The following is a 24,562-nucleotide window of genomic DNA, read 5'->3' on the forward strand; positions in this document are numbered from 1 at the left end:
AGAATAAGTCGCTAATAGGAGGAATAAGTGAAGGTATGGAGGTAATGTTGGGTAACGAGAAGATAAATCAAGTAAACAATTTCACTTACTAATGTAGCATTATCAGTAAAGGTATTGGTGCAGCGAATAAACAGCTTCACTTACTTATGTAGCATTATTAGTAAGGATGTTGGTGCAGCGAATAAACAGCTTCACTTACTTGCGTAGTATTATTAGTTAAGACGTTTTTGCAGCGAATAAACAGCTTCACTTACTTATGTAGCATTATAAATAAAGATGTTGATACAGTGAAGATGTCAAGGCCCATGGTATTTTTTCGTAGTTAAAAAACGTGTGGAATTGTAGTCATTCTCCTATATATCCATTTCGTTTTAGTCGTAAATGATAAGGCAGTGTGATCTAAGAAATTATTAATGCTAAATGGGTAAGTGATGGCATAAGTACCTGGCAAAAATAATCACAATATTCTATTTACGTAAGAATTAAGCTATTAAATCTTAAATAATCTACTTTCTAAGCGGCTGAGCGTAGCTCTTGTATCGAAATTAGAAGTTTTTTTTCATACAAGGGGTTGCTAATTTTCAACTCATAAAATTTATGTTATAACTTAAGAATAGTTTCCAATATTACCGCCAGATGGTGCAAAATTTTCAAATATCCAAAGTAAAATATTTATTCAAAGATTATTGCACAAAACTACGGGTCATTTCAGACTTCCCCCCCCCCAAAAAAAAAATGCGGGCATTAAAAAAATGCGCGTAATTTTTGTCATGGAATGGAAACCGTTTTGTGGGACCTTGAAGGAGTTTGAAAATTGAAGAATTGTCACGGGAGCCAATTATGCCGGAATTCTAGGAAAAATGAGAGCAAAGTTAGCTAAAAAGCGCCTAAGAAACCTCCACCGTGGAATCCACTTCCGTGACGGCAACGCCCAAGTGCAATACACAAGAGAAGTTTTGAAAGAATTCCGATGCGAGTCACTGCCACATCCATCTTATCGCCCAAAAACCTAGCCTGCTCTAACTTCATATTTCCGAAATTTCAGCGGCAGTCGAAAAGTGTCTATTTTAGTAGCTCTGGGAAACCAGTACTCGGAGCAAAAATATGGGCCATATAGATGTTTCCAGATCTCTTCAAAAACTATCTAAAAGATGAAAACACCGGTTGGATAAGTGCAACGACAGTGAAACGGGTTATTTTGAAACATATTTCCATTCTAATTGTAATGCTTACATATCATATTCAAATTTCGTCTAATATTTTAGCCGTATAAAGGCTATGCCCGTTTTTTATTATTGTATAAAGGCTATACCGTTATTTATTTTAGTTGTTTATTGAAAAACTCTAGTTCAGAGGTATTTTCTTTTATTTTGTTTAATTTGCATTGCTTTTAGCGTAAAGAAGGCTTATTTCTATTTTTGTAAAGGATGGTGTCACTTTGTTCCCATATAATCTTTGAATAACTCCAAAGATCCAGTTTACAGGGAACCCTATCAGACTATGTCATTCTCATGTGATGGGGGGGAGAGATTATATTAAAACTTTTTTTCGACATTTTAAGCCAAAATTTCTATCTTTACTTCCACTTTTTAAGCCGTATTCAGTCTGAAACTACATCCCTACTCCAGTCACTAATTTTCCCAAATTCTTCAACATTCTTTAATGAAATTCAAATCTTAGATTTTGAATAAAATTCCAAATTCTGTAATAGCAATAAGATGTACTGTGGTTCGACCTAGGGTTGAAAAAGAGTTGTAAACGTTTCACAGATGATTGGTTGCTGAAAATTTGCTTATGGAAATCTATTTGGTTCCAAACAGAAAGTAGGACATCCTCTCATGGGAGTGAATAAAAAGCGAAGGTCTAAATAGTCGAGAATAAGAGTAAGCAGTCTTGTTGGCCTCTTCTGTGTGAGCATGGGGAGCTGTGCTCTAATGACTCATTAGAAGTTGTAGTTGTTGCTTAATATTGCTCACAAATGCAATGCGTCTGCTATTCTTCAATTTTCTGCGATTTTCCCTAATTTTCCCAAAAGAAAAAAGAGCTTTCGGAAGTTACGTTGAGTGTTCATATTAGAGAAAATTAACGTTTGTATTTTAGGTTAACATTCGCTTATTTGCGGACGTCAATTTTTGGGAAATTTGGAAAGTCGGCTTTAGATTTTCATGTGCGAAACTTAATTTAATTTATGAAACATTTCTTTTTTTGGGGGGAGGGGGATTCAGGAAAACTCTGCAAAATTTGTTGATTGTGGAAGCACCGAATTTTCAAGAAGATGTCATAAATATTGCGCTGTTTGAAATGACTCTTCAACTCTTATGCTCCGTTCAAGGGGAATATTTATGTGAAGTATGGAAAGTCAGGCTCAAGTTTTCATGTGCGAAAGTTTATTTAATTTACGAAACAAAAAAATTGAAATTTTGCAGTTCAGGAAAGCTGCAAAATTTCGGGACAGGGGAAACACTGCACATTATGACGTAGTATTTTCAAGAAGATGTCATAGATATTGCGTTGTTTTTAACTGACTCTTCAAATCTTATGCTCCCTTCAAGTATAATATTTTTGTGAAGTTTGAAAAGTCAGGTTTAAATTTTTATGTGCTAAAGTTTATATAGTTTACGAAACATTTTTTTTTTTTGGGGGGGGGTCAGGAGAACTGTAAAATTTGGTGATAGTGGAAGCACTGCACATTATGACGTAGTATTTTCAAGAAGATGTCATAGATATTTCCCCGTTTTTAACTGACGCTTCAACTCTTATGCTCCGTTCAAGGAGAATATTTTTGTGAAGTTTGGAAATTCAGGCTCAAATTTTCATGTGCGAAAGTTTATTTAATTTACGAAGCAATTTTTTTAAGCATTTTTTGTAGTATATTAGGGGGGATCCAGGAGAACTGTAAAATTTGGGGACAGTGGAAGCACTGGACATTATATCATAGTATTTTCAAGAAGATGTCATAGATATTGCGTTGCTTTTAATTGACTCTTCAAATCTTATGCTCCGTTCAAGGATAATATTTTTTTGAAGTTTGGAAAGTCAGGTTAAAAATTTCATGTGCGAAAGTTTATATAATTTACGAAATTATTCTTGGGGGGGGATTCAGGGGAACTGCGAAATTTGGGGATAGTGGAAGCACTGCACATTATGACGTAGTATTTTCAAGAAGATGTCATAAATATTGCGTTGTTTTTAACTAACTCTTAAACTCTTATGCTCCATTCAAGGAGAATATTTTTGTGAAGTTTGGAAAGTCAGGCTCAAACTTTCATGTGCGAAAGTTTATTTAATTTACGGAACATTTTTTTTTGAAATTTTGTAGTTCAGGAAAACTGCAAAATTTGAGGATAGTGGAAACACTGCACATTATGACGTAGTATTTTCAAGAAGATGTCTTAGATATTGCATTGCTTTTAACTGACTCCTCAAATCTTATGCTCCGTTCAAAGATAATATTTTTGTGAAGTTCGGAAAATTTGGTTTAAATTTTCATGTGCGAAAGCTTATATAATTTACGAAGCAATGTTCTTTTTTTTGGGGGGGGGATTCAGGAGAACTGTAAAATTTGGGGATAGTGGAAGCACTGCACATTATATCGTAGTATTTCAAGAAGATGTCATAGATATTGCGTTGTTTTTAATTGACTCTTCAACTCTTATGCTCTGTTCAAGGATAATATTTTTTTGAAGTTTGGAAAGTCAGGTTTAAAATTTTGTGTGCGAAAGTTTATATAATTTGCGAAACAACTTTTGTTTTGGGAGGGGGATTCAGGAGAACTGCAAAATTTGGGGATAGTGGAAGCACTGCACATAATGACGTTGTATTTTCAAGAAGATGTCATAGATATTGCGTCATTTTTAACTGACTCTTCAATTCTTATGCTCTGTTCAAGGAGAATATTTTTGTGAATTTCGGAAAGTCAGGTTTAAATTTTCATGTACGAAAGCGTATTTTATTTACGAAACAATTTTTTTTTTGAAATTTTGCAGTTAAGGAAAACTGCAAAATTTGGGGATAGTGGAAGCACTGCACATTATGACGTAGTATTTTCAAGAAGATGTCATAAATATTGCGTTGTTTTTAACTGACTCTTCAACTCTTATGTTCCGTTCAAGGAGAATATTTTTGTGAAGTTTGTTTTTCCTTCCATGATTTATATGACCTCTTAGATATAACTGAAGAGGGAGACAGGGATTTCATTAGTTGATGCTGAGGGGAAGAGAAAGTGCTGAGATTTGTCTTGTTGTAGATAAAACTTGCTATAGAAAATGGTTTTATTAAACTCGTTTCTATGATGGTTAATCTTCTTTTATGTGAATGAATATAAGAAGCTTTGGATGAAATTAATCTGTTTGTTTTTCCTTGTCTAGGAATCAAAGTTTGGCTGGAAAATTGCATCTCTGCCTATATCCCCTCAAAAATAGATGATTAAACTGTTTGTTAAAGTAGAAAAACTTTTTTAGTTCAGTTTTGGCTCCAGTTCGTTGTTTTGATTCCAGAATACCAAAAGTCGAAGTAATATCCATCTTTTTAAATGATTTTAGGTGAATATTTGGTGAAATTTATTGAGTTTTCCATTCAATCAGCTATTTGTCTTTTCTGTGCTGCTTTTATAGCCAAACAGTGCCCAAACTGATCAGGAGTTTTATTTTTTTCATTATACATAATCGGCTTACCATCTTACAGCCAAAACTTATTTTTACTTATTTGTTACTCATCTTACAGCCAGATCTTGTGATCAAACTAGATTTTTTTAGATTTTGTGATCAAACTAGATTTTTTTTAGATTTTGTGATCAAACTAGATTTTTTTTAGATTTTGTGATCAAACTAGATTTTTTTTTATTTTGTGATCATGCTCAGAGCTGATTGGGCGGTCTTGCCATAACTTGTATAGCTTTGATAAGAGCTATACATGTTTGACAACAGAATATATACGACAGAAAACTAAAAGCTGACCCCTACTTTCACGGAAATCTTAGAAAAACCATTCTCCCATTTTGTGCCAGAGATAGTGATATTCAGTTTTAATGAAACTTATATCAATAGAAAGGTTTTTTTTTTATTTTATTGAGCGTGGTAGAATTTACTTTTTATAGTTCAGGAAAGAGCATTCCCCAAAAATATTCTGTTATACTTGCTTTTAAAACATTAAGAATCAGTTCAAAAGAAGTCTCATTGAATAATTTGACAGCTTTGGACATTCTTTGACATTTTTGGACATTTGGACATTTTTTTGACATTCTCTGTTGTGCTAACTGTCTTGATGTACATAATTGGTTGATGAGGGAGATAGGTGACTCTGTATAAGATTAAATAAAAAAACAAGCTTGGAAAAAATGAAAGTAAAGAGCAGAGTCAAACATAAACAGAACATAAATGATCTTATACACAACAAGTACTACCACCTCTCAAAATTACTCGTGTTTTACGCTAATATTCAACTTTGTGTATTATTGAGGATATCTGAAATAACCTAAAACTTTAGTCGAAAGAGTGGGAGGCTCAGGGAGTTGCAGTTTTCCTCATTTACATGTTGGTTTATGCTATTTTTAAGTTTTAATTTTGCTCTTTACTTTCTTTTGACAAAAATTGTTCTTTTATTTGTTTCAAAATCATATTCTGTCTTATCCTAAATATGAGGTGGACTGCTCCTTAATCCTTAGCTGTTTTCACTGAAGTTTAACTTTGGTATAAAAAGCATGGAAAAGGAAAACTACACCTTAACAAGTTTCTTTTTATATTTTTCGGGGAGGGGGTATGTCTTGAAAATAAAGGATTTTGTATGTCACTATGTTAGTAAGCATATGATTCTGATCTTTTATTTTTTAAGAAAATATTTTGCAATATGAGTGGACCTATTTACGCCTCAGCATCAATATTGTATATTTTTTCAAATATATATTCTTTTAGACATAATAAGGTTCGGGATGGACAGTAAAATCTCCCTAGAAATATCTGAAAGACTTGCCAAGAATTTGTAGCCTAAAAACACAGGCTAAAAATTCTTTTTTTGTGTGTAAAACTTGTAAAATTCTGCTAAAATTCTTTAAAATTCTGCGTTAAGCACAAAAAGAATTAGGCTAAAAAGAATTTTTAGCCTAAAACACATTTTTGTGCTTAACGCAGCCTCTCGTCCACAAAAAGGTCAACTGAGCGTTGCCCAAATAGTCCGGGTGCAACTATGCAATAAGCCATATTGAACGTTATATATTGTATAATGTTATGAAGCATATAAACTGTGCGTAAAAATCGTTCATTTTGATCTGGGTATATTTATGCCTAGTGGTGAAAGCACCACAGCATGGGTCTCTGAGACTGGGAGGTAATCTCGATGGCCTTTTTATTGTTATAAACCCTTTGGTTATCTTCGAATTTCGCTAAAAATCGTTCATTTTGATCTGGCTATATATATGCCTAGTGGTGAAAGCACCATAGCATGGGTCTCTGAGAGTGGGAGGTAATCTCGATGGCCTTTTTATTGTTATAAACCTTTCGGTTATCTTCGAATTTCGCTGAATAACTTACTCACCTTAGTCTAGCCAAAAACCGATGTTTTTTGGCTCAAAGTACAGAAATAAGTACTTTCCTTGAATACAATCTCTGGTTTTACAGAAAGAGTACTATAGCTTTGAATTTCTCTTCAAATGATTCTTCTCCCGGTATTTTGCACCCACCGGTTCAGTATGATTGTCATTGGTGAACTTACGGAGGGACAACTTTTACCGAGGTGATAAATCGTCTAGACAAATTTCTAGACGTTTTTGTGAACGGTCTGAGAGTCTACAAATCTCTGCCTTTGAATTACTAGGGAACAATTTTCATTTCAACAATAGCAAGATATGGGTAGGCCTTTGTTAATTTTATCCAAAATCTGTGATACTTTCTCTTCAAATTAATCATTTTCTCCAAAGATTGAGGCCCGAAACCCTTTTCGTTTCAACTCATCAGCCGTTTTACCACCATTCAATGCATTAAAGACGAGTCCAACAATATCGAAAATTCCATCATAATTCAATAATAATCTGAAAATTCTAATATCGAATTTTGAAAAGTTGATGTCTAAAAGTCATTATAATTTCCAGTAGCATAGTTTCTTCGATTGTCATTATCGAGACATCCTCCAACATGAATTCTTTCGCTCTCCCGTGCGATTCGCCTGCTTGAAACCAATAAACGAAATGAAATTATGAAAGTAAAAAAAAAACAGCTTTAATTTTCTTTCTAGCAAAACTTAATGAAATTTTAGGAGGTGGTGAGTGGAGGCCATCATCTCCTCGATTTTGAAAAATACTTTTCTTGGTATTTTCATTGAAAAGTGGCTTTTTTTGGTGCTTACATCAGAATAATTAAAAAACAACAAAATTGCCGCCCCCTAAATTTTGAAAAATAAATATTTGCCCCCTCCTATTATTTGTGTGAATTGATGCCATTGATTTTTGGCACAATTCCAATTGATTATGACAGTAATACCCTTTAAATAATTTTTGCAATGTTTAGTACTCCTCATGAAAGAATGGATGTATTTTGATAGCAATCAAAATATGTTAACTATTTTGGGTAGCTACACAAGATAATAATGAAAGAGAAATGAGCTTGTTCTTAAACAATACAAATAAAAGCTATATTATGAGTTAAAATTGTCTGGATCAACCAGAAGATTGAAATCGATGTCAATCTTGTACGTGGTTGCCACCAAACTCTAATATAATGTGTACTCCCCCCAAGCTCATTTTGTACCCCTGGAGTTGCGTATACTACGCTTCGGGAACCACTGGATTGGAAGCGTAATGTCGAGAAGGAATTATTCTACGTACTCCTTCAATGGTCAGTTTTTGCAGATGATGTTTTATATCCTGTCTCTTGAGATAATTAAACGAAATAAAAATGTAAAAAAAAAATGGGTGCAAATCGTTAGCAAGACTTTGATAAAGGCTTCACACCCGGAAGTTTGTACCAACAGAAAAAGATACTTAGCTTAAAATATAAACAAAAGTAGGATAAATGAAAATAACAAACTGTAAATAAAAGTAAAGAAAGCAAATTAAACGAATAAAACAGGAACAAAGAAAACCGGATGTTCAAGGAAACTCGAATAACTTTAATGGACTTCGTTCAGATGTGAGTTTTCGTTTGTTTTTGTATAGGATTTATGTGTTTTTCATTTTTTTTTCTCATTGATCTTTACATATTTCGTTTAATCTAAGTATTTTTTTTTCTTTGATAGAGGCTTACGGATGTGAAGTCAACATATTTGGACGTTGATTATTATTAATGCAAAAAAAGGTTTTGTTTTTCACTGTCTTATTAGAAAATATACCTTTTTTTTCGGTATTTTCATTTACTTTTAAGTATAAATATAAGGACGACATGGTTTAACGAACAACATTGTCTAAGAAACTATTCCTTGAAGATGCTATATCTTGCCAAGATAAATTAAGTTTTATTGGAAACTAAATAAAACTGATTACCGCCTTTGGAGATCTGTGAGAAATTGCTAGAGGCTAGAAACTTAAGCACTTTTGTGTCATTAACTGAAATAAAGTGAGAGAAATAACTAATGGTGAGAAATTGTAGGTTAATTCCCCTATTAATGGAACTGCCTAACGATCATGAGAAATAAACTTTTAACCGTATAAGATAGTCACTGAAAGGATAAATAAGCGATTTTGTTGTAGTGAAACTAATATTTAGGATTAATTTTATTATTAGTTAGGTTAGATTAGCAGTAATGTGAACCAACAATTGTTTTCTGACGGCAACTATCACCAATAACTAATTGAAGCACTAAGCCGCCTGAAGCCAATAAATCTATCAATCAATGCAACCACAGAGCTATTATTTTACATTAACCTCTCCATTGGCATGCATTTGGGGAGGGAAACGGGGAAATGTGTCCCTGGGTTTTGTCTTTCCCCCGCCCAAGATTTTGAAAACACCCTTTTTGCGATGTTTAAATTGAAAAAGCTTTTTTGATTATTGAAAAAAAGGAATAAAAACAACAGCTAGATTTCGAAAAATACATTAACCCCTCTTAACATATTAACACACTTAATTTAGTCTCCCTGTCAATTTAACCATCCGACCAACAATAATAGAATTGGCCCCTAGATAAACGTGGCTCCCACAATCAAGCTCAATTTCATAGAGGATTCCTTTCAGAAGCTGCTCCCTGAAAGAGGGTGTAGTCTACGCCCTATTAATACTGGGCAAATTGATGCGGTTTTTGATTGCTTAGAACTCTTTGGAAGAATACATTGATGCAGGGCATGGTTTGAAAATTTCAGGCTTGCAAACTTTCCCTGCGTTCAATTGACTTGAACGCAGATTCCATAGATTTCAATTGAAATCTATGCTAATCTTTCAGGAGCATAGTAGCTAGTTGTGCTCTTGCATTTGAAAGTAATAAAAGGCTACCTGTCATTTAATAATGTGACTACTCCCCTACAAAAACTGACTAAATCTCTTTTAGTAATACTAATTGTTTTGATTAACTAAATTAATTCACTATTGTAATTGAATAATTAATGTAATTAATGAGATTTATATCTCACTAATGAATTAATTAATTAGATTAGTTATTTCATAATAAAATTTAATTAAAATTTTGATATCTGTTGAAACTTTCAAAGTATTTCCTAGCTTTATACATAACGATTTATGCTTTTTCTTGAAATCAAGAATTTAGGAAAAGGCAAGGCGAATCTATTAACTTTTCCCGCGCTAATTCTAAAAATCATCTGAAAAATCCTGTTATTGCCAATGCTTGCAATCACGTGGGTGTTACGTTCCATTTTAAGCCAAGGGACTCGGGAGGCCTTTTAAGTTGAAATTAAATAAAAAACTTTCAGTTAAAAAAACTATTTTTATTTAATTTCTGAACGTTTTTGAATTTATGCATGTTTGATTTTGGTTCTCCACACATAAATTATTAAAATGAAATTTGCATATTAATTCTTTTTTTGGCTAAATGGCTTTCTCTTAGTTTTGATCAGACGATTCTGAGAAATAAGGGGTGGGGAAGGAGGCCTAGCTGCCCTCCAATTTTTCGGTTACTTAAAAGGCAACTAGAACTTTTAATTTTTAACGAACGTTTTTATTAGTAAAAAATATACGTAACTTAAGAATTAACTTACGTAATAAAATTTTATATTCTTGTATTTTTATTATGTATATGAGGGGGTTTGTCCCTTCGTTAATACCTCGCTCTTTACTCTAAATCTTAAGTTTTGTCCCAATTCTTTAAGAATGACCCCTGAATCAGAAAGATCGTAGAATAAATAGTTGAAATTACTAAAAATACTTTAGCATAAAGATCGAGGTATTTATATCCTACTAAATACCTCGCTCTTTATGCTAAAGTATTTTTAGAATCCTCATATTCGTAATAATCTCTTTTCGTTTTAAGTTTTAATGCTACTCTTTACTTTCAATTGAAAAAACTTTTTCATGTTTATTTTTTCATTGTTTTTTTTTTATAGTAATGCTAGAAAATCCCGCGTCCTTTTCATTGAATTTCTCTTCGCCCATGACATATTCCTCCAAGGAAAGATTCTCCCACATAGCTTTCTCCCCTCAACCCCACCCCCAAACCAAAAAAAAAACCTGAAAACTTCTGTACACTTCCCAATAACCATTACTGTATGTTAACACTGGTCAAAGTTTGTAACTTGCAGCCCCTCCCCCAGGGACTGTGGGGGAGTAAGTCATCCCCACTTCATTTTTGCAATGCAAACATTAATTAGTTAATAATTGAATATTAATTATAAGTTTACAAAGTAAACAACAGTAAATCTTCCTTTTTCACAGTGCTTGCATATGCAAAGGTTTGTGTCTAGGCGTTTACCCCCCTCCCTTGAAAATATTCATCGTTTTTGACTGGTCTCCAATCACTTTCGACTTACAAATAAGACTAGAACTCTCTAGAAGTTTCCGTGACCATGATTTGAAGGCGGGGACGATGAAGGGGCAGTCTGTTTCCCATAAGGAATGCATTCTGCTCATTTTGTTGTTTAATTTTATTCTTTACTTTCTTAATAACAACGTAGACCAGAAATATTCCAATAAATCAAGAGGGATTAAAGATCAATTTCAAATGTTTGATGCATGTTTTAAAGTCTCTTTTTTACCCTCTGCTCAAAAACAAAAGTCCTTTTTGTGGTCCTGGGGATTATACATCGTTTTTATCTCCACCCTCCCCTCGTCTGTCCCTTAGAACTCGTTCTGTATTTATCTGAAGGCTCAAATAGAGCTTACTCCTTATTTTCAGTTAAAAAAAAACTATTTTTTAAATTTAAAGTATCAGGAGGCTCAATGAGAACTGGGATGTCTTGACATTAAAATGCAAACTTTAAGGTATCTCCCTCCTTCCATAACTACAAAACTATCAGAAAACCCTATTGTAGAAGTTTCAGTGCCTTTTTGATTTTTGTAACTTGTCCATGTTTACAGGTAACTTTCAATTATTGGAAACATCCGGACATTTTCGCGGGGGATTTTTTGTGGGGGGTGGATGATATGGAGGATTTTTCCGAGGGGATAAAAATTTTTCGAAGAATTACCCTGAATTCTTCTACAAAATTCTATTTATTTGTCTTCCTTCCTCTTTGTATGCATAATTTTACATATGGAGAAAACGTTACGGCAAAATTGTCCAAGGGAAATTCTCAGCGGGAATCAAATTTTTTGGCAAGATTTTTCCTTTGAAAAGTGTGGTTAGTGTCTTGATGCTGCAAGGTGACAACTTCCTCCTTATTGTACAAACTATTTATGGCGTTTACTTTAGTTCATCACTGCTACTCCCCCCCCCCCCCCCATCCCACTTCAGAACCAATGATAAAGACGTAGACTGAATGTATACGTGGGAACTAAGAAGAAGATAACAAGCCCCAAAACTCATTTATTTTCATCTGAAGGGTCAGTGAGGCTTAGAAAATTAGGCAATTAAAACGTCCCCTTTTTGGAATCTTACCAAACGTTACCTTTGGTATCTTACTATATCCCTGCAATACAAACACTTCAGATAGAGGAATAAATAAACGCTAGAAACATTTTTGTGCAATAAGAAGGAAGATGCCACATTCCAGCATCTTTTTGGACACTAAGCACATTTTTCTAAGGAAAAATCTTGCTTGACAATTTGATCCCCGTTGAAAGAAAATTCTTCCCAAAAATTATCTCCCCGCGGGAAATTCTCCTAGACAATTTTCCCTTCCCCTGCAGAAAAAAAACGCGAAAAAAGTCCGAATGTTTTGAATATAGATAACTTCTATATTAGAAGTATATATATTAAACTATATTGTTTTACTTTCGTAATGTTTTTAATAGCCAGTACTACCTGTAAGCAATGGCCAAATAAAAAAAAACATCTCCATCTTAAACTAATTCAAAAATCGTAACTATTATTTTGGTTCGTCTTAAAAATAAAAGTATTTTGCGAAAAGAAATTTATGGTAATTTGGACAAAAAGTCTGAAACCCCTCGAAAAAGGCGTCAGATCAAAATGAAAGTGTATCATTGCAATCAGCATGGTTGAAAACCTTCTACAGGGAAATTGCAGTCCCCCACAATAAACAACAAGGAAAATAACTTTTTTGCATGGGTAGCACTGATATGTCTCCCGTTTTTTTTTTTTTTTTTTTTTTTTTTTTTTTTTTTTTTTTTTTTTTTTTTTTTTTTTTTTTTTTTTTTTTTTCAGCAGGGCTAGGGAGTGACCAGAACATCATAGAGTGACATATAATAGCTCATTTAAACGGGAATTCAATTTGGTAGTGCCCTTTTTAAGTGACCAAAAACATTGAAGGGCAACTAGCCTCCTCCCCTTCCCTAAAACCCCCTGTCCCCAAAGTCATCCAGGTCAGGTCCTCGGGTTGAGCAGAGTGTTCTTCTTTTTAACTCAACTTCAACTATGGCAGTCACGGGTAAAACGAGGGCAACTTTGAACAGAAAGAAATATATTCTGTCAGTAAAATAGAAAAGAATCGATCTGCTTATATTCTAATAAAAAAGATAATGACTATTTGTAATTGGCATAGCTTAAAAAAATGTTTGTAAGCTTCATAAATAAAACTTAAAATTATTCACAAACAGATAATACATACAATAGCAAGTTTTTAATTTTTTTGTAATTTTGTTTTATAAGGTTGTTCCTGATTTTTTACAATACAACCTCTCCTCGTCTCTTCCTTAGAACTAATTCAGTATTTATACGAAGCCTCAATGAGAGCTGGGACATTCTGGCATTAAAATACAGCCTTTGAGGTATCTCCCTCCCTCCTTAAGAACAAAAAAATCATGGATCCCCATTGAAGAAGTTTAAGTGTCTTTTAAGCTTTATAATTTGTCCATTGCTTGCAGATGGTATTTGTTATTGGGCATAATGAGGACATTTTTTAGCTGAGGAATTTTCAGTGGGGAGAAATTTTTTGGGAAAATTTGCCCTAAACTCTTTTGCGTTCTTCCTTTTATTTGTCTTTTTATGGCACTTGATATTAACCAAGTGACATAGCGATCGCAAATTCTGTCGGTTTCGGTTTTGCTACTTTGGCACTTCCAGGTAAGCTAGGACGATGAAATTTGGCTCAGAAACCAGACCAGATTAAATTAGAAATTGTCGTTTCCCCGTTTCGGCCATCTGGGGGGGGAGTGGGGAAACGGTTAAATCGGAAAAATTAGAAAAAAGGAGGTATTTTTATTTTAAGAACGGGTGATCAGATCTTTATGAAATTTGATGTTGGGAAGGATGTCGTGTCTCAGAGCTCTTATTTTAAATCCCGACGGGATCAGGTGACATTGGGGGGAGTTGGGGTGGGGAAATCTAAAATCTTGGAAAACGCTTAAAGTGGAAAGATTGTGATGAAACTTGGTGGGAAAGATATGCTTAAGTCCCAGATAAGTGATTGAAATTAACTGGAACGGATCCGCTCTCTTTGGGGGAGTTAGGGGGAGGGTTGATTCTGAAAAATTTAAAAAATGAGTTTTTTTTAACTTATGAAGGAGTTATCGGATGTTATTGAAATTTGATGTTTCGAAGGATATCGTGTCTTAGATATCTTATTTTAAATCCCGACTGTATCCGTGACAGTGGGGGGGGGGAGTTGGGGGGTGGGGTGGGAACCTATAATTTTGGAAAACGCTTAGAGCCGAGGGGTCGGGATGAAATTTGTTGGGAAAAATAAGCACAAGTCCTAGATACGTGATTGACATAACCGGAATGGATCCGCTCTCTTTGGGGGATTTGGGGGGAAGGGTAAATTCTAAAATATTAAAAAAATGGGGTATTTTTAACTTACGAAGAAATGATCGGATCTTTATGAAATTTCATATTTAGAAGGATCTCATAACTCAGATCTCTTATTTTAAATCCCGACCGGGCCAGGTGTCATTGGGAGGGGGGGTGGAAATCTTGGAAAACACTTAAAGCTGAGAGATCAGGATGAAACTTGGTGGGAAGAATAAGCACAAATCCAAGATAAGTGACTGACATAACCAGACCGTATTTGCTCTCTTTGGGGGAGTTGCGGGGGGGGGGTGGGTGTAATTCGGAAAATTAGAAAAAAATGAGGTATTTGTAACTTCAACCAATTTTTCAACCAATGGTTGATCAGATCTTAATGAAATTTGATATTTAGAAGGGTCTTGTGCTTTAGAACTCTCGTTTTAAATCACGACCAGATCCAGTGACATTGGGGGAGTTTGAGGGGGAAACTGGAAATCGTTTAGAGTGGAGAGATCGGGATGAAACTTGATGGGAAGACAAAGCACAAGCTATAGATACGTGATTGACATAATTGGAACGGATCCGTTTTCTTTGGGGGAGCTGGGGGGTGTTAATATGGAAAAATTAGAAAAATTGAGATATTTTTAACTTAAGAACGGGTGACCGGATCTTAATGAAATTTAACATTTAGAAGGAACTCATGTCTCAGAGCTCTTATTTCATATATCGAACAGATCTGTTGAGATTGGGGGAATTGAAGGGGAACCGGAAATCTTGAAAAACGCTTATAAATGTCGTAGATTCATTATTGATGTGACCAGACTGGATCCTTTCTCTTTGGGGGAGTTAGGGGGTGGGATTCAGTGCTTTGGCGAATGTGGTGCTTCTTGACGTGCTAGGACGATGAAAATTGGTAGGTGTGTCATGGAGCTGCACAAGTTGACTTGATAAAGTCGTTTTCCCTGATTCGACCATCTAAGGGGGCTGAAGGGAGAGGAAAAATTAGAAAAATTGAGGCATTTTTAACTTGCAAGTGGGTGTTCGGATCTTAATGGATTTGGACATTTAGAAGGACCTCGTGACTCACTGCTCTTATTTTTAATCCCGACCGGCATTAAGCCTCTGATTTTCCTTTTAAAGCAATCTATTGATTCTTGAAATTTTTCTAGAGCTCATGCCATATGAGCTCTTGGCTCTTCCGACCTCGTCACAAGTGCCATATGAGCTCTTAGCTCTTGTTTCCTCTTTGTACAGACTATTTTAAGTATGGAGAGAACTCTACCTTGGGATTGTCCAGGGAAAATTTTCAAAAGGGATCAGTTTGTCTAGCATGATTTTCCTGGGGAAAAAATGTGGTTAATGCCCACAAAGAGGTTGCAAGTTGACCTACCTTCTTATTGCACATAAGTATTTTTGGCGTTTTTTCTAATGTTTTATTTAACCAAAGTGATTTGCTTCATAATAGATTGACATATTATTAGGGAGAGGAGGTGTATCTTTGTGTAGGGGGTGGTAGGATAAGGAAATGAGTAAGTTTCAATGGTCTAAGCATTTTTTCAGGGGTAATTATATCAAACCAAGGGTCCTAGAACATAGGAAGAGGGCTCATTGGAAAAAATTTAAAGTTCAAGTGACCAATGCTCGTATAGTTCGTATTTGATTATTAAACCTGTATTTTCATAAGGATGCTCAATTAAACAGTTTGTGGTAACGAACTGTAAGTAAGTAGTGACCCGACTCAATAGTAACCGAAACTCTGAAAAACGGAATTTTGATACCAGTAGATTCATCCGAAGAATCAGATTTTTACATTGTTTTAAATTTATAAATTTCATCAAGTTTAGTCCTCCCTATCAAAAGTGACGAGCCTGAGAAAATTTGCCTTATTATCGAAAAAGGGGGAAACACCCCCTAAAAGTCATAGGATCTATCATAGATCCTATCATAGGATTCGGCGATCATAGATATATCATATCATAGATGTATCATAGGATTCAGCGTATTCGAGAACCCTGTTTTGGAAGTTTCAAGCTTCCATCTGCAAAAATGTGGAATTTGTATTTTTTTGCCAGAAGAAAAATAACGGATGCGTGTTTATTTATTTGATTTCAATTTCCCCAGGGGTGATCATATCGACCCAGTGGTCCTAAATTTCGCGAGAGGGCTGATTCTAACGGAAATTAAAAGTTCTAATGGCCTTTTTAAGTGATAAAAAAATCGGAGGGCAACTAGATCCCCTCCCACGCTCATTTTTTTTCAAAGTCACCGGATCAAATTTTTAGATCGCCATACTGTTCAGCATAGTCGAAATATCTAATAATTATGTCTTTGAGGACGACTTAATCCATCCCGGTCCCCGGGGCAAGGGAAGCAAGTTATGAACTTTCCCCATTGCTTACATATAGTATTGGTTATTGGTAAGTATACAGACGTTTTAAGGAGGATTTTTTTTCTGGTGGGAGGTCTGGGGGATTCGGTTACTTGGGAGAATCTTTCCATGGAGGAATTTTTCATGGGGGAAGAGAATTTACATGAAGGATGCGCTCGATATCCCAATATTATTAAAAAAAAAAATGAGAAAAATTAAACAAAAACCGATTTTTTTCAACTGAAAGTAAGCATTAACATTAAAACTCAAAACGAACAGAAATTATTACGTATATGAGAAATTCTTACGTATGAATATATAATAATACTAGCTGTTGGGGTGGCGCTTCGCGCCACCCCAACACCTAGTTGGTGGGGGGCTTCGCGCCCCCCAAGCCCCCCCGCGCGCGTAAGTCGTTACGCGCCATATTAGTTACGCGCCATTGTAGTTGTGTCCCTGTGTCCCACCTGTGAATATAGATAGATTTATATATGTGTTTCAAACTACGTAAAAATTGCGAATATACAACATTTTTGGCTTTCCCACTACTGGAAGCTTTCCGTTTCCAATTGCCAGCAATTGATCTGAAAATGTTTGACCAGAATCATCGTTTTGCAATCGGACACGCATATTTGTAGTTAATTTTAATATTTTTACGTGTGCCCATAAATTAGAATTTTTCAGGCAAGCATTCATTTCGTCTGCAGGAGTTAAACTACGTAAAAATTGCGAATATACAACATTCTTGGCTTTCCCATTGTCTGTGCATATACAAAGCCGTATGCACTAATAATGACGTCATATGCAAACGCTCTTTTTACAAACAAACAAACATGCATACACACAACTCGTTTTTATATAGATAGATAGATAGATGGATACAATACAAATTAACTGCGTAAAACTTGCGAATATACAACATTCTTCGCTGTCCAATTGTCGCTGCATATAAATAGATTGTCAGGTTTACCGACCCTCGAACATGCAACGTACAATTGTCCATGGGAAAAACAATCAGTATTAAGATCTATACCACATTTTTCTAATGATTGACCTTGAGCTTTGTTAATGGTGATTGCAAATGCTTATCGAATTGGGAATTGCAATCTTTTAAATTGAAAAGGCAGATCCGTTGGAATCATGGGAATGCGAGGAATAAGAACAGCCTTACCCTCAAAATGCCCTGTCAAGATTGTCGCCTTTATTAGGCTTTCCATTGTTTTTTTACGGCAAGTCGCGTGCCATTGCAAAGCTTTGGTGGGTCGCCTATTTTTAGTTGTAGCACGTGTGGTGGAAACCCTGAAAGATATATGGAATTTAAAAATTCAGATGGATAATTAACCGCTTCATTTGGTTCCAAAACTGTGTCGACTGACTTGCAAAGGACTGCCTGGTCTCGAATCTTGGTCAAAACAATATTGTTGATTTCGTGGACGTCTATATTTTTGGGTGCGAGAATCGCTCTTTCACTTAGCCATTTATTATTTTTATAATTTTTTAGAATATTCGGAAATACTTTTTCAATCAATTCATTTTTGGACGTCACTAAACTACAGAAATCAGCAGGTAGTTGTATACGTCCTGAAATTGAGTCTATCGTGTCATAAATGTCTTTTTGTTCCGACGTTAACTTGTAAATGTTATTTTGTACATACGACAATAGATCACTCGTACTGTAACTTTGTTCACGATCCAATTCTACACATGTCGAAACAGCAGCGATACGGTTAGGTGAAGGCATTCCCAAATCCTGAAGAGGTTTGTTTGCCATACGTACGCACAAATCTTCTATAATAACTAAAAGCCATTTATTATTTTTATAATTTTTTAGAATATTCGGAAATACTTTTTCAATCAATTCATTTTTGGACGTCACTAAACTACAGAAATCAGCAGGTAGTTGTATACGTCCTGAAATTGAGTCTATCGTATCATAAATGTCTTTTTGTTCCGACGTTAACTTGTAAATGTTATTTTGTACATACGACAATAGATCACTCGTACTGTAACTTTGTTCACGATCCAATTCTACACATGTCGAAACAGCAGCGATACGGTTAGGTGAAGGCATTCCCAAATCCTGAAGAGGTTTGTTTGCCATACGTACGCACAAATCTTCTATAATAACTAAAGTGTCGTTATAAATTTCTGATGTAAAATCAAAAGTCATTTCTGACGTCTCTAACTGTTTTCGATGGAGTATATCTTCGGACATTTTTGACTTATATTTTTCCCATAACTCTGTAGGAGCTGATGGAGAGCAAGTGTACGAATTTGACTTGGGGTTGACGTTTCGCACGCGTCATTGATGCAGTTATCCCAGTGTTGGTCATTCTCCAATAAATTCAGAGCTTGGCATGCACTACGGTAAGTGTCATGTATAGTACCGTTTACAGTTCTCAAATACTCAAAGGATATCGGACCGGGTACATTCACCAAAAGCAGGCGTAGAAAGAAGCATTCATGTTGATTGGGGTGAACGGTGTAGAGTCTTCCTATCGTGGTATCTTTGAAGATGGTAGGTTGGCCGTAAACCCACTGGTTATCTACTTCGATGGTGGTACCGTTGCCATTGTAGGTTTTTCAGTCATTTTACAATTAGAAATTTCTCTTTCAACGGTCTTCTTACAATTAAAAATTTGTTTTTGAACGATATTCTTAAATACCTGTGTCCTGGTCGTCATTTATATTCCCTGTGTCCCGGTCGTCATTTGTGTCCCGGTATCCCAGTCTGTAATTTATCTTTTTTCTTTTTTCAGTTTTCTTTTTCTTCTTTATTTTTCAGCTTCACTATGAAATACATATCGCCGAACCTTTGTTTTTTTAACTAAAATCTGGTAGTCATTGATGACCTTTTCCAAGTCAAAATCCCAAACCCAATCATCATCGCTATCATTTTCAGTTTTAATATGTTTTGACTCTCGCTGTCCAGGTGGATCTTCATCTAACTGCGCGGTTTTGCGTTCTTTAGCCTCAAGCCTGTTTCCTTGCTGTTCTTTTGATTCCTCGGCACGCTTTCTTTTCTGACTTTCTCTATCAGCAGCAAGTTTTTTGGCATAGACTCTTTGAGCATCTTCATCAGTCATTGTAAACTTAAACATTAATAGAATTCTACGCGAACATATGTCTTATATAACTTGAATGACGTCACCTTCAAAGCAAAAATGATGGCAACTAATTTCATGACGTCAGCCGAAACATGACGTCACCTGATCCACAGATCCACAGACAACTTATTTTTATATATATAGAAGATACGTAGATTTTTTCACGTACATAAAATGAGGGGAATCGTCCCCTCATCAATACCTTGCTATTTACGCTAAAGTATTTTTAGTAATTTCAAAAGAGCTTATTATTCTAATTACACAGCCTTTGTCATTTGGGGGTCATCCTTAAAGAATTGGAACAGAATTAGAAGTTTAGCGTAAAGAGCGAGGTATTGACAAAGGGGTGAACCCCCTCATGTTATGTATATGATGAAGTTTGCCCCCTCGTCAATACCTCGCTCCTTACGCTGAAGTTCGTATTTTGTTAAATAATGGTCGACATAAGCAATAATTTTTTCGTGTTTTTTTTTTGGCCAATCTTAGCATTTAATTTTATGTTAAGCAGCTTCATAACTGGGATTTTTATGTGATAATAAACCAAAGACATTATATATCTTCGGCTTGTGGTTGTTATTAAAAAAAAATGTTTTTTTTTCAATTGAAAGTAAGGAATAACATTAAAACTTAAAAGGAACATAAATTATTATGTATATCTTTTCAAGATCTTTTCTTTCATTCATTTCAGTCATTTGAGAATTGCTCAACTTGTGACTTTCATTTTCATAAATATAGTTTCGACCTTTTTGGACGTTCTGTTACTATGCCTTACAAAATTAGTTCCACAAATATCGCTTATTTAAGTTACGTGAGGGAATCCTTCCATGGAAAACTTTTTCAGGTGGGAAGGGAATTTTCCATGGAAGGGGAGCTTGATTTCCTGACATTATTTAAAAACATATCAGCAGTTAAAAAAAAACAAGTTTTTATTAACTGAAAGTAAGAAGCAACATTAAAAATTTAAATATTATTAATATAAGGGGGTTTGTCTCTCCTCAGTATTTCGCTCTTACGCTAAAGCTTCTTTTTAACTTTTAAAAGAAGTTATTATTCTAATTAAACAACCCCTGTGACTTAGGAGTCATTCTTAAACAACAGGAACAAAAATCAAACTTAGGTTATTATAAGGTTATTATTAGTTAAAAGACACTTACAACGCCACCTCCCAACTATATAATATATAGTAGTATATTATATAATATATAATATATAGTGCACATATTATGTGCAAAAAAATTCATCGTCGAATCTGGCAAATTTAGTATTAGCATAATATTTTGTTTTTCGTCTAAAAAAATTTTTGTCTTACATTTTTTTTGCTTATATTTTTGTCTAAAAAGTAAAATTCAAATCTTTCTTGTATTCTTAAGAACCTCAGTTTTGTATCACTTGTATAAATTCGTTAAAATTCACTCAAAATATGTCAACTGGGCAGACAATCTTTATGTTAAACGAGTCTAAGAACTAATTGATTACCAGTTGATTTGTTTCCTTTTCGATTTTTTAATAGAAACACTAAAAAAGGTGTTTTTCAATAAAAATACTAAAAGGAAGTGTTTTTCTAAACATTAGAGAAGGGACGGGGGCACAATGATCGAAGGGGTACCTAGCCCCTCCCTCAATTGAGTTCATTGGGGGGGGGGGGGCTAGCCAAAATTACATAAATGTTTGCAATGTAAATCCACACGAAATTAATTTTTGAATATATTTACTTATATCTCAGACCGAACAAAAAGGGTTTGTGATGTGTTCTGAAACTTTTTCTCTCTCTCTTTTTTTTTTATATTTGTTCTTTCGGATTTAGTGTTCTTGTCTTTAATATTTATCTTTGAATTGAAGTGCTTGACATTTGACTAAATTAGTCAATTAAAAGTCAATTATTAAATCCATACAAGGAAATAAAAGAGTTCGTAACAAATTTTTTGCTGCGTGTATTTCTTATAGTGGAAACTAGCCAAGAATTTCCTTAAAGTGACTAGCATGGAAGAAAATCTATTGTTTTAGAAAATTTTACCCTTCTGGGCAAATACATAAAAAATTATAAGTCCTAAGGGGGTAGGGCTTGGCCAGCCGTTTCCTCCTCTCCGCATCGAACTCACTTGTTACAACATCTTTACGCATAAAGATCTACGAGCACACAGGTGAATTCCTTCTTGTAAAAATTGTGAAATGGTAGAAAATCGGTTTGGTATCCCCACCCTGCCCTCTTCAAAGAATCAAGTCTGTGTAGACCCGTGTCTGTGTAGCAATACAACTTTTGCTCAAGTAAATATTTATTTATTTTAAATCGCAAGTAGACACTACTTTATGGAAACAATAAAACTTGAGGAGGGATAATTTATAGGGCTAATAAATAAGGAGGGCTAAAAAATGAGGAGGGCTAATAAATTATTTATAAGTTTTGTATTTGTAAAGGTTTTTTAAGTACTTTGCAAAGCTTAAAGTTAAATTCAAATTTATTATTTTCATTTTAAAAGTAAATTTAATAAAATTCAAATTTGATTAAATTTAAGATCAAATTCAAAATTTATTTTAAATTTTAAATTTAACATGAAAAGTTAGTTTTGTAAAGTATTTGTAATAAGTTAGAAGACAAGATGTTGTTGTTAGGTTTTTTTTCGGCTAAAGATAAATATTTACTTTTTTAGGTACTGAGTATTCTAGATATTTCAGTAATATAAATATTGGGTATAAATATTTACAGGTAGAAATCCTGTCACCCCCTGCCGGCAGTCAAATTGGTGATTTGGTTGAAGTGGAAGGATACAAGCGGCAGCCTGATGCTGTTTTGAACCCCAAAAAGAAGATCTGGGAGACAGTCGCTCCAGACCTGAAGACGAATGAATTTGGTGCGGCTACGTATAAAGGGGTCCCGTTATTTATCCCAGGGAAAGGGAATATCATATCCCAGACTTTAAAGGGTGTACAAGTCAAATAATATTGTCATGAAAAATTTTGAGAATAAATTGAGGTATGCTTTCAAAAGTATATTTTAAACATTTTGGAAGGCACTGAGAAAATATGTGCTCTTCGGTGGTGGTACGTACGTAGGTTGACTGCTTTCAGCCTTGTGCCCCCTTGGGGTCATGGTATTTTATGGTTTCTTCGTGACGTCTCATAATTTACCCAATTTTAGTCCTTCTTCAGAACCCCCACCCCACCCTCCGAAATGAATTCAGACATGTGTCATTAAATCTTTGGCAAAACATATAAAATTTACAAAATAATAAAGGGAGAAGATTAAATATAAAAAAAAATATCCAAATAAAAGATTAAATAATATCCAATAATGTAATGATCAAATATCTCTGAATTGTTTATGTTTTCTGATACTTTTGAACATGGAGGATACGGTCAGTTACACTTTAGTAGAGATTAAGTCAAGTTAGGTTTTAAAAGGCTATATAGTATTGAAAATAGATTGAACTCGGACAAGTGGAGATATTGAGGTTCCTCGACTAGTTTCAAGTAGGACTGCTTTTCAAGTTATGTATAGAGGGGCTAAGCTGTGGAATAAGCTTGTCCCAAGTACCAAGGAACTACCGATTAGTCAATTTAAATCTGGTCTGCGTGTGGGGTTGCTTCGTAAGCATACCTTCGAAACAGACTGAGATTGATGGAATTAAAATTGACAATAATTGTTTATTGTTTGTTTTTTGTTTTTTTTTTGCTTTGGGATCATGAAATTATGTGTTTTATTGTGTACGGATTATTTATGTATTTTTTTCTTTTTCGGTACACGGTTTCACCCATTTGCTTATTATAGAGTAACTTGTTGTTTTTTTGTGTTTTATTTTGTTTTTTATTTTCTCTCTTCTATTTTTTGTTCTTTTTTGTTAGTAGCACACCCTTGCAAGCGACGGTTTTGGTGTGCTAGCGATTGATTTTGTCTCTCAATTGGTTGTGTCGAAAACTGCCAGCCAGCTAGTAGATAATCTGAAAATTATGCCATGATGAAATAGAAGGGGTATTAGTTTTTTGGGAGAGTGGAAACCTTTATGGGCAGATCCGTCAGTTGGTTTTTGCTTGCTTACAAGAGATCATGTATTTTTTTTAATTATTACTTATAGGCAATATATTTTACTATCATTATAGAAATTGGATGCTGCCAGCCAGCTAGTAGATAATCTGACAGTTATGCCATGATGAAATAGAAGGGGTATTAGTTCTCTGGGAGAGTGGAAACCTTTACGGACAGATCAGTCAGGTGGTTTTCGCTTGCTTACAAGAGAGTATGCTTTTTTTTACTTATAGGCAATATATTTTATCATTATAGAAATTGGATGCATTCAAGAGGTATCATTAAAAGTTGACAAGCTCTATATGGAGTTTTGTAAATCTACACTGTTTCTTTTAGCGGCTCCGTGCCTTTCTGGAACTTCAAGCAACAGATTTTATTTTTGGGGGTCAAGGGGACTCGGAGTTTAAGGGGAGGAAGGCAAACTTTTTTTTCGGGTGCAAGTGTGCGCTGCAGAATTTTTCCTTTTTTATGCTTGCCGTCCGACAAGCTTTTTTTAGATTGTAAGCAATAAATTTCAAAATTTATTATACCAGTAAAAAATTGCAATATTTGAAAGTTTTAGCATTTGGCGTATTTGATCCATAATTTTGTTTGTAAGAAATTTGTTTTCAATTGTAAGTACAAATTCTAAAATTTATTATACCTGCAAAAATTGCAATATTTGAAAGTTTTAGAATTTGATGTATGAAATCCATAATTTTGGTTTTAAGAAATAGGTTTTCAATTCCAAGCGCAAAAATTGAACTTCAGCTATTTTGGTGCCATCAATTTTATTGTGTTCCGTGGACAATTTTTAGGATCAGAAGTCAGATGACTCAGATGGTAAAACTGGTCCATCAGATAACTATCAAA

General features: G+C 34.5%; 1 protein-coding gene across 1 annotated transcript in view; it reads left to right on the forward strand.

The window, feature by feature from the left end:
- Positions 1-22,674, forward strand: part of LOC136039077 (aminoacyl tRNA synthase complex-interacting multifunctional protein 1-like) — a 38,402-nt gene extending 15,728 nt beyond the window's left edge. The window contains exon 4 of the mRNA XM_065722561.1: positions 22,394-22,674. Coding sequence (XP_065578633.1) covers positions 22,394-22,627 — 234 coding nt within the window. The 3' untranslated portion in view covers positions 22,628-22,674. The remainder of the gene's footprint in view (positions 1-22,393) is intronic.
- Positions 22,675-24,562: the final 1,888 nt, after the last annotated feature.

The sequence above is a fragment of the Artemia franciscana genome, chromosome 19 (assembly GCF_032884065.1).
Source record: "Artemia franciscana chromosome 19, ASM3288406v1, whole genome shotgun sequence".
NCBI classification, from domain to species: domain Eukaryota; kingdom Metazoa; phylum Arthropoda; class Branchiopoda; order Anostraca; family Artemiidae; genus Artemia; species Artemia franciscana.